The 10,272-nt window shown below is 51.5% G+C and overlaps 1 protein-coding gene across 2 annotated transcripts in view; it reads left to right on the top strand.

Annotated features, from left to right (window-relative positions):
* Positions 1 to 10,272, top strand: part of Srrm3 (serine/arginine repetitive matrix 3) — a 67,359-nt gene that overhangs the window by 43,640 nt on the left and 13,447 nt on the right. For both annotated transcript variants that reach the window (XM_028766194.1, XM_028766195.1), the window contains exons 4-11: positions 1,847 to 1,975; positions 2,055 to 2,135; positions 2,538 to 2,567; positions 3,702 to 3,764; positions 3,889 to 3,924; positions 5,195 to 5,245; positions 5,771 to 5,875; positions 6,329 to 6,506. In XM_028766194.1, the coding sequence (XP_028622027.1) occupies positions 1,847 to 1,975; positions 2,055 to 2,135; positions 2,538 to 2,567; positions 3,702 to 3,764; positions 3,889 to 3,924; positions 5,195 to 5,245; positions 5,771 to 5,875; positions 6,329 to 6,506 (673 nt within the window). The remainder of the gene's footprint in view (positions 1 to 1,846; positions 1,976 to 2,054; positions 2,136 to 2,537; positions 2,568 to 3,701; positions 3,765 to 3,888; positions 3,925 to 5,194; positions 5,246 to 5,770; positions 5,876 to 6,328; positions 6,507 to 10,272) is intronic.

Genomic DNA, 10,272 nt, shown 5'->3' with positions numbered 1-10,272 from the left:
TGTGTGTGAGTGTGTGTGAATGTGTGTGAGTGTGTGTGTGTATGTGTGTGTGAGTGTGTGAATGTGTGTGTGAATGTGTATGTGAGTGTGTGTGTGAATGTGTGTGTGTGAGTGTGTGTGTGTGAGTGTATGTGTGTGAATGTGTGTGTGTGAGTGTGTGTGTGTGAGTGTGTGTGTGAATGTGTGTGTCGGGGGGAGTTCTTCTGAAGCCAGGAAACTATCTCCACCAGAATGGAAGATGAGGGAGGTAGAGGAGGAAGGAGCTGCCAGCCTGGAGCCCATTACTGTGGACGATCATTTGTAGGCTTGTTCGATTAAAAAAGAAAGAAAGAAATGTAGGCTACCAAGACGGCACAGAGAGTGAAGGAGTTTGCCGCTAAGCCAAACGGTCAGATCAGAGTTTGATCCCAGAGTCTACATGGTGGAAGGAGAGAGGTGATGGTCACAGGCCTCCTGTGACCTGCACATTCACGGTGGCATATGTGGGCCCCATAGGTAAGTAAATAAATGGTTTTTTAAAATGAATGTTTTAACAATCCAGTTATCTTTTTAAAGAACTCTTATGTTGAAGAAGAGGCTCAGCCAGGGACCTAATCAGTGACTTAGGGACAGAGCCATCGTGATAAAGGCTCCTGCGAGTCCCTGAGGGGAGGTGAATGCCGAGGTGGCACGGTGCATTGCTGAGAAGCAGGCATCCATAAACCAGGCATCTGCAGCAGAGGATGCCTGGGGGTGGGGAGGCCGGCAGAGGAGCTGGGAGTTAGGGACCCGGGGATGGCTGGCTCCTGCTGAGTGGAGTTCTGAGATTCTCAGACGGATGCGGAGTGGATACAGAGCTGGGGACGGCAGAGAGCTGAGCACCCCTCCCCACCTCCCCCTACACACACCCTCTGGCGGCGCTAGCCGTGATTGATGAAGACAGCCGGCAGCTGGAGCTTGGAAGTGCAGAAGGCCTCTGGAGGCTTCGGAGGGGAGGGCGGGTGAAGAGAGGCTATGAATATTTCAGAGGCTGAGGCCAAGGCTGAAGGAAAAGAGGAGGGAGGGGAGGTACAAGGAGAGGGGGTGCGCTCGGGGATTTGGAAAGGCAGATGTCAGCGATGGGGGAGGGGCTCTTTGAAAGAATAGGGAAAGAGAGGCCAGTGGGGACACCTGGATAAGACGACAGGCTAACAGCCACTGGGAGAAGACTTGGGGAGGGGTAAGGAGGAGCTCAATGAACGAGACGGACCTAATTGTTTTACTATTGTTTGAGGCAGACTCTCATGTAACCCAGCTGGCCTCAAACTCCCTACGTACCAAAGGATGGCCTTGAACTCCTGAAGTGGGCCCTAGCACACCCAGCTTAGGTCGGCAGATGGGCTATGTGGGCCCTTTACCAACTCTGCATTCCTGGTGTGCGTTACTGGGAATGGAACCCAGGGTCTCCCTAGAGGCGGGTGCTATACATCTGAGCCCAAGCTCTTCCCTGGGTGCTCTACCTCGAAGCTGCATCCTCAAACTTTTATTCATTCATTCATTCATTCATTCATCCATCCATCCTTCCATCCATTCATTCTTATTTAGGTTGATCAGGCAGGCCTTGAACTTGAAAACCTCCTGCCTCTGCATTCCTAGTAGTTGATTTAACAGACCTGCTCTACCTGGCTTGGCATTTCTTTCTTTCTTTTTTTTTTTCAAACCTCTGCCCCGGAGTTTGGATTACTCAGATCTTCATCAGACCCTCTAGGACTGGGGACGGCAAACCCCCTGGTTTATAAGCACAGCCCCCTCTCCCCAGTCACAAATAACCCAGAGGGCGTCAGGCCACTGTCAGAGGCGGATGGGCAGCGTCTCTGTCTCTCCTTAGCGTGGCAGAGACCCCGCGACGAATGGAGGGCTTGGAGCCGGGCCTGGAGTACCCACCCTTCGATGAGGACGACGGCCCAGTGGATTGCGACTGCCCGGTCGCCTGCTACCGCGGGCACCGGGGGTACAGGTGAGCGGCCGCCGTGGCGGAGGGGAGGGCAATACGGGGCCGCCTCCCTCACCTCCCGCTGCCGCCCCTTCTCGCTCAGGACCAAGCACTGGTCCAGCAGCTCTGCATCGCCCCCTCCCAAGAAGAAGAAGAAAAAGAAAGGCAGTCATCGGAGGAGCCGGTGAGAGTGGCGCATGACCCTAGGGTGCGGTGGGGAGGGCCTTGGGGCTCCCATCTTAGACACACACGGGACACAGATGCTACACTTGGAAGCTGCAAACTTAAACCTGCTCCTCTCCCTTTCTGGAATTCCTACATTGCGGCTTAACCCCTCCACCTTAGTCCCGCCCATTCCCTAAGCTCCGCCCCACTTTAAGTCCCGCCCCCACGGGGTAGTACATCTTCCCAGGACTCATGGGTCAACACCATCCCAAGTGTGTGTGTCCTTGGGAAGGGGGCCATAACTGGACCTCAACTACAACTCCCCCAACTCTATGTCGCCCCCTCATTCTGAGGTACAAGCTAGAGTCACTAGCTAACCGGAAACATCTGTCTGTCCTTTCTCTCTGGCATCCACCCTCAGCAAAAAGAGGAGACTAGAGTCAGAATGCAGGTCAGTGATGAAGCAGACAGGAATGGAGGGTAGGGTGGGTGGATGGAGGGGGCTGGGGTCCGGGGGATGGACGTCTGTGGGTGGGAAGGAACCCAAGGTCACCTTCCAGAGATAGGAGGTCTGACACCTCAGGGGTTGGACACTGGACTCTCTGGTGCCATTGTTTACATACCAAGCCCAAAGATCCCAGGGCTGGGGACAGCTCAGAGCCAGTGAGTTTGCCTAGTGCAAGGCCCTGAGCTTTAATTTCAGCATTGTAAGAAAACCAGACAGCCCCCCAAAAAATGTTTTCCCTTCCCCTCATGACACAGAGCATACTCTTGTATCCCACCACTCAGGAGGCCAAGGGAGGAAGATCATGAGCGCAAAGCTAGCCTGGGCTACACAGCAAGACTTGTCTCCAAAATAAACAAAAATAACTAAGCAAGCAACATAAAGGTTCTGAGGAGATAGCTCAGGCAGGAGAGTGTTTGCCTTGAAAACATAAACATGAGTGAGACTCCTAGAATCACACACACACCAGATACACACACACATCACACACACACAAACCACAGCACACACATACCACACACACACCAGATACACACACATCACACACACACACACACACACACACACACACACACAGGTTTCTAATCCCAGCACTGAGGAGGCAGAGACAGATGGATCCCCAGGGCTCACGGGCCAACTAGCCTAGCCTAGCCAAGCCAGTAAGTCCCAGAAGCCAGTGAAAGGCCCTGACTCAGAAAACACAGGGCTGGTGAGAAGGCTCAGCAATCCTCAGTCCTCATGACCTGAGTAGAGTCCCCAGGACCTCCACAGTGGCAGAAGAGAACTCTGCAAAGGCTGTTTCATTTTTCTGCGCTCCGTGTACACCCCTGCCATGTGCACACAAACACACACCATACATAAACACATGCCGGGGGTACCTCGTACCTCATAAATGATGTCCAAGGCTGACCTCTGGGCTCTACATGCAGGAGTGTATGCATCTGTGCACACACGAAGGCCAAAGAGAGGTCATTCTATCCAAGGGCCTCTGGGCTTCATAACTTGGGGCCCCTTCCCAGCTTCCAGACCCTGATCCCCATCAGCCACCCCAAGCTCACTGGTGCCCACCCATTTCCACAGCTGTGGGAGTGCTTCCCCCCTGCGCAAGAAGAAGAAGAGTGTGAAGAAACACCGTCGAGATAGGTACTTTGCCCTCTCCACCCCACCCCCACCCCGCTGGCCTATCTCATTCCCTGGGCTCAGGACCTGGGCTGGGCTCCTCCCCAGCCATTCCCATGGAGGCTCAGAAGGGTTTCTCACCCTACAGGTCTGATTCTGGGTCCCGGAGAAAAAGACGATACAGGTGAGCTATGCTTTCCTGAACGAGCATACAGAGGTTGCCGGTCTCCTTTAGGGACCAAAACCACAGAAGTGAGGGGGGGTCCCAGAATCCAGTCTGGCCCCCCCTCCAGGGGTTCTTCCATTGATGCCAATGAGACCGAAAGACAGGTAGGCCCGCCCGAGAACTGCTTTTAGCTTTTCCTTGCCTGCCTCACTTCAGCCCCAAGAATTTCCAGAAAGAATTGCAGAAGGTGTGTCCAGGGGTTGGCCAGAGGGTGTGGCCAGAGGGTATATCAGGAGGTACCCTCTTTGAAAGCAGAAGCATCAGGACCCCAAATTGCATGGAACAGGGCGTGACAGGCCAGAGCATCTCTGTGGACTGGATTGGCTCAGTGGGTAGATGATGGGATGCCCAGAAGCATTGGCATATAGGTTGCTGGCTCTGACTCTCTACAGGCCTGGCTACTGGGCCATGGCGCTGGCTTCAGGGATGACTAGGGGAAAAGGGGGGACCCAGGCATAAGCTAGTAGAAAGCTCAGTATCGGTGTCAAAAGGTATAGGCCAATTGCACCCTTACTCTGGAAGCCAGACTCCCTCCCTGTAGCCCTGAGCAGGTGTAGTCTCCAGGCCCTTCGGTTGGTGGCATTTACAAAAGGCCAGCTCCCTAACCCTACCCTTTTTATTTTCCCAATTCCCGCCCTCCAGCACTCCCTCCCATTTCTGCCCCCCCCCCCCCCATGGATGGGGAGCATGGGCCTCTGCTGCCCCCTAGGGGCCACATGCTGTGTCAGCCCGTCTGACTAGGACTGAACCTGTAAGTGAACTAGTACTTACATCAGCTTCCAGGTGAAACTGAGGCCCAAAGCAAGCAGATGTCCCCCTCCCAGGTCCTTTCCCATTCCCTCCTCTCTTGTAGGAAGTACATTTCTGTGTTTGCTATACTTGTTTGGGATTTGAAAGGATTTGGTGACATCAGAGAGGGAACAGGAGATGAAGTGAGATCATTAAACATTAAATGAAAAGCAGAATGTGACAGAGGGAATGTGGCTCGGTGGTAGAGCCCCTGCTAAAGTGTACCCGCCAGCACCACTGCATACACACCTCTCCTCATCAAGCCTGGCTGTACCCTATGGGGTGAGATGGGCAGAACCGTCTCAGCCAGGGAAGTTCAGGCCTAAGAGAAGAGCAAATCCAGCTTCCAAGCCTCGTACCTGAGCTCAGCTGGGCTTCAGCGCTCTACGGTTACTCTCTGGCCTCCACTCTTCTCAGACTTGGTCTCTGTTCCCTGCAGATCGAGAAGCCTCAAGAACAAACGGAAAGAAAAAAACAAAGAGAGAAAGAGGTAAACACACCCTCTGCTCCCCCAACCCCAGAAAACCTGATCTTTTAGCACCCCCAAACCCACCTCTCAAACTCACCACGAGTCATACCTCCAAGGGCAGCTTAAACTAAAAAAGGTAGCTCTCCAATTGTGCCAGACAGAAAAGATTTGCTGAGGAAGCCATGTGAGCCAGCGGCCCCTTAGGATTGACAGAGCCTAAGTCCCTTGCCACCTGTGCCTTCTTTCTGTCCCTTGATCCTTTCAGCCACACTCTTCCATTCCAAGACCAGCTGAAAGATGAGATGGTCTTTGGAAGTTGGGACTGTCTCCAGGAAATGTGTTTTTCCCTAACTTTCAGAGATGATTTGGAGACCCTATACCCAGACCCATTGAGGTGATTTATATAAGAGACCCTGCTGGGGGTGGAGCGGATCCCACAGTGACCTTTCTGAGTGACCTACCCCAAGTCCCTGACGTCAGGCCAGGCTACACCACAGCCAAGGCGAATAGCATTTCCATCTGGCTGACTCCTCTTGCTCATCCCAGGCCTCACACCGAGTCTCCAGGCCGAAGGTCCCACCGCCATAGCAGCGTCAGCTCCCACAGCCCCTCAATGTCCTCACACTACAGCGACTCAGGATCACCCAGCAGGTAGGCTGAACCCTCGGGGTGGGCTTCAGGGCAGGTTGGTACAGTGCTTGCCAGGTGTGCACGAAGCTCTGGGTTTGAGAACTGCATAATCCAACTGTGGTAGTGCATGCCTGCAATCCCAGCACTTCAGAGATGGAGGGAGGAGGGTCAAAAGTTCAAGGTCATTCTAGACTAGATGTGGAGTTGAAGGCCAGCCTGGGCACACATATATGGGGTGGAGGGGATTGTTGTGTCCCTAAGGGTTGGGGTGCAGGGCCAGTGCCAAGAACCAAAGCTCATCAGCCAGAAGCAAGTTGGTGTCCACCTGGAGAAAGGACTTAAACGGGAAATCAAGGTAGTTAGTGCAGGACTTGCTCGCTCGGGTGTTCTCGCCGTGGAAGCGCGAGTTGGGAACCAGGTCACTTGCAGAGGGGGCGTCCCACGCCGGCTCCCCCCATCCCTCCGCTCCCCCAGGCTGAGTCCCAAGCATCGAGATGACGGGCGGAAGACAGGCAGCCAGAGATCCAGCGGGAGTCGGTCGCCGTCCCCATCTGGCGGTAGCGGATGGGGGTCGCCCCAGCAGAACGGAGGCAGCAGGCAGCGAAGCGGAGCGCACGGGGGTCGCCCCGGCTCGGCGCACAGCCCGCCCGATGTACGTACGCTTGGCTTTGCGGAGGGTTCACCTCACCGCTTGCGCGGACTGCGCCGTGCAGGGTGGGGCAGGGTAGCTGAAGGGTCAGGGCCGTGATGGGTCTCCAGGTGACCCGACGTTAGCTCTCCCTGTTCCCATCCCTCTGGCCTGTGCTCCACAAGGAGTGTCGGGTGCCTTGCTCGGTTGGATGTCGGTTGGATGTTGTTCCCATCTGAGCCTGGTGGTCTGGTGAGGGATTGGGGGTACATGGGCACCCGTAGGCCTGGGCTACTTTCGTCTTGGCAAAGTCAAGGTCAGAGAACGCCTGACGGTAGAGACAGCTGGGATCCGCTGCTGGGGAATGAACCGAGGTTTCTTGTCTACTGGGAGCAGGCGCGGACTATAAACACATCAGTCAGGAACTAGAAAGAAGTGATTCAAACTCCAGCAGGTGTCACATGACATCAAAGCCCGTACCCCTTCACTGAGTCCTTCCCTCCCCTCAGCCCCTTCCGTTATCCCTTCCCACTTCTCTCGAGACCTTGCAATAAGCTTCTTTTGTATTTGGCCACCTTGGATCGGTGTCTCCACCTTGTCAGCCTCTCTTCCGAGGCCTATCAGTACTGAGACAACTATAACACTCCTACCATTACTACCCCCACCACAGACTGCCCACCCATCCTTGGGAGGGTACAATCACCTCTGGATCTGCAAGCAGGTGAGGTGATCGTAGGAGCCCAAAGAAAACACTAGACCTTTTTTTCCAACATGGGCCACACGAGGGTCTATAGACCCCATATGTCTATCGATCGGAGCATGAGGCCGAGGCCTCTCAGGGAGAGGGTGCTGCCATGGTGACAGTGCCTCTGGACGTGCTCAGGAACTTGGGGTAGGGTAGCAGGGTCCTTTCCACAGCAACCATGCATTACCCAAGATGCCTCATCCACGTGGCGAGCTGTCCCTCCCCGCACTTCAGGTCTCTGCAGCCAACACGAACCTGTACATGTCAGTTTCATTTTGATTTTTTGGTTTCGGTTGTTTTCTTTCACTCCCTCCCCTTTTCTGAAATTCTCTTCCTCCTGTGGTGTCAGAGAGGAAGGTGACAGGAAGGAGGCACAAAGCTTCGTCCTCAGGATTTCTAAGGATGAACCTGCCTAGAGGCTGTCCCACCTGGAAAGAGTGACAGGTTCTAGGCCTACTCCTGGGGCTGTGGTTAGGTCACAGTTGTAAAGACAATGATGTTCCTTTGATCTGTCTTGGGTATGGGAGAGGAACAAAGGGGTGTCTTAAAGCTGCCCAGCAAGGGCTGGAACTGATGGGCTAACCTCAAAAGTAGTGTGGCCATCCCCAAACTTCCAAAGCACAAAAGACCTACGAGCACAGTCTCCCATCTGTGGCCTCCTGAGATAGCCCAAAACACAATTTTGTTTTGTTTTCAAACCAGGTCTTATCCTATTTCTGATCTCTTTTGTGGGGTCTTGCAAATCTGAGCAATGTGCATGCCCAGGGCCCCTTGCAAGGGTCCTGTACATGTATTAACAAAATGGCTACAGTAACCAGATGCCTGACCTGCAGACAAAATAGCAACAGTACCTAGACGGCTTGTGCTAAATGTCTTGAGTCAAAATTTGGTCTAGCCAGTACTTTGTATCTCCTGCCCAAAGCAGAACCTCCTTTTCACACGGCCACAGGCGTTTTCCAAGAACATTGTTTACTCTTATCACAAGTCAAAGCTCAGATTCTTATCCTTCACCCTTGCCTCCTGCACCGTCTGAGGCCACCCTGGGTCTCCAACCTACATTTGGATCTTCTATTTAAAAAAAAAAAAAAAAAGACTGGGGGTGGAGGTGTTAAAGAGACTGGTTCTTCTGTACCCAGAAAGGTGAGATGAAGGGAGGGTGGGGTGTCAATGGTTCCTTCACTGTTTCAAAAAAAAAATGTTTTAAATGTCTTTGGGCATAAATATTGGGTATTAAGATGCTATCTTTAAGAACAAGAGAGAGAAAGAAAGATATGGAAAAAGGAGACGCTCAACATTTTTAACCCCACCTATGTCTTTGTTTGTTTTTTAGCCTCCCATTTGAAACGTGGTAATACTATAAATTCCATATCTTGTTTAGTTGAGGGTGGGGGAGTTTATGTCTTTTTTTTCCTATTATTTTGTTTTTTTATGGTTTGTATTTACTTTTTCTTTATTTAAAAGAAAACAATTTTGCAATGTTCAGAGATATGAGCTATCTTTCTGGGTTTGTTTTGGGTTTTGTTTTTCCTTCTCTCTCTCTCTTCTGTGTTCTAGAACTTTGCTTTTGTGTGTGTTACTGTGGAAGCTTTTCTTCTGATGTAAAGACGGTGTTTGAACTCCAAGTCTACATAGTCATGCCCATGTGTCTATATACTCTCCTCTCTTATGATCAGAATTTAAAAGAGAACGCAACTCCAAATAAAAAATAGCAGTCATACCAATATTACTTGCTAAGAAGGGACAATTAGCCCTCTTGTTAACCCCAGGGAACTGGAATTACCTCATGTTTTACATTAACAATACTAGTGTTTCTGAGTTCACAGAGGACCTTGCAAGAAACTGGGGATCACACAGAGAGAAAGGGACTTTTCCTGCGTTATTTATTGGGTGCTGTTGGCACGTAGGGAAAGCCAGTGTCAGGCCTTTAGTCCTAGGACTTGGTAGAAGCAATCTAATCTCTGAGTTGAAGCCCAGCCTGGTTTACATAGAAAGTTCCAGGACAGCCAGGTTATGCAGAGAAACCTAGTCGAGAGAGAGAGAGAGAGAGAGAGAGAGAGAGAGAGAGAGAGAGAGAGCCTGAAGACAGCTGCAAGTTTAACTCAGGTAAAGTTTTTCCAAGCCAGGTATTCTAGGCTAGAAAAAAGCACTGTTCTAGTCTGGGGACAAGCCACTGGTATCAGTACAGCCAGGCCTGGTGGTGTCCACCTATGATACAAAGAAAGAGGAACACAAGATCTAAACCAGCCAAGGTCACTCACAGTAACTTAGTCCAAGAAAGAAAGAAAATAAAAAGTAAAAAGATAACTTGGGATGTAGCTTAGCAGTAGAGTGCTGGCCTACTATGTGCAAGGATAAAGAGAAAGAGAGTTATGAACGGTACTTAGTTGGCAGTGTTTGCCTAGAACGCACAATGTGTACTAAGACTGGATCCTTAGCACCACGTGAAATCTGGTATCTGGGTGCACACTTGGAATTCCTGCACTTGAGAGGTGGGTAGATGCAGGAGAATCAGGTATTCAAGGCCAGCCACAACTACATAGTGAGTTCAAGGCTAGCCTGTGCTACGTGGGTCTCTGTCTCAAAAAAAAAAAAAAGATAAATAAAATAAAATTTTTGGGAAGCCATGAGGCTGATCCGAGAGGCAAGATCCATCTTCCAAATTGGAGCCTGTGGTTGTGTTTCCTTTTAAATATGTGGTCCCCATCCCACCCCTGCATCCTTCCCACTGGCCTCATTTAACCAGCATCCCTCTCCTTGTCTGGCCTTTCTGTTTCCTTTCTCTCTCTATGCCCCATCTCTCTGTTTTCCTTTCCATCTCTCTCCTCCAGAGTTGGGTCTGTCTCCCAAGCTGCCTGCTCCTTCTCTACCCACCCTGTGGCTTTCTGCATTCATTAGCTGCAGTATGCATGCCCTCTGGGGAGTTTGTAAAGAATTAAGGAAAGCTTGCCTATCAGAGTCTGTGGGTAAAGGGAAAGAAAGGAAGAAAGAAGGAAGGGAGGAAAGAAAGAAAGAAAGAAAGAAAGAAAGAAAGAAAGAAAGAAAGAA

The sequence above is a fragment of the Grammomys surdaster genome, unplaced genomic scaffold, assembly GCF_004785775.1.
Source record: "Grammomys surdaster isolate TR1022 unplaced genomic scaffold, NIH_TR_1.0 166, whole genome shotgun sequence".
Classification (NCBI taxonomy): Eukaryota; Metazoa; Chordata; class Mammalia; order Rodentia; family Muridae; genus Grammomys; species Grammomys surdaster.
Note: the sequence above shows the minus strand (reverse complement) of the source record. Positions and strands in the feature narration are given on the sequence as shown.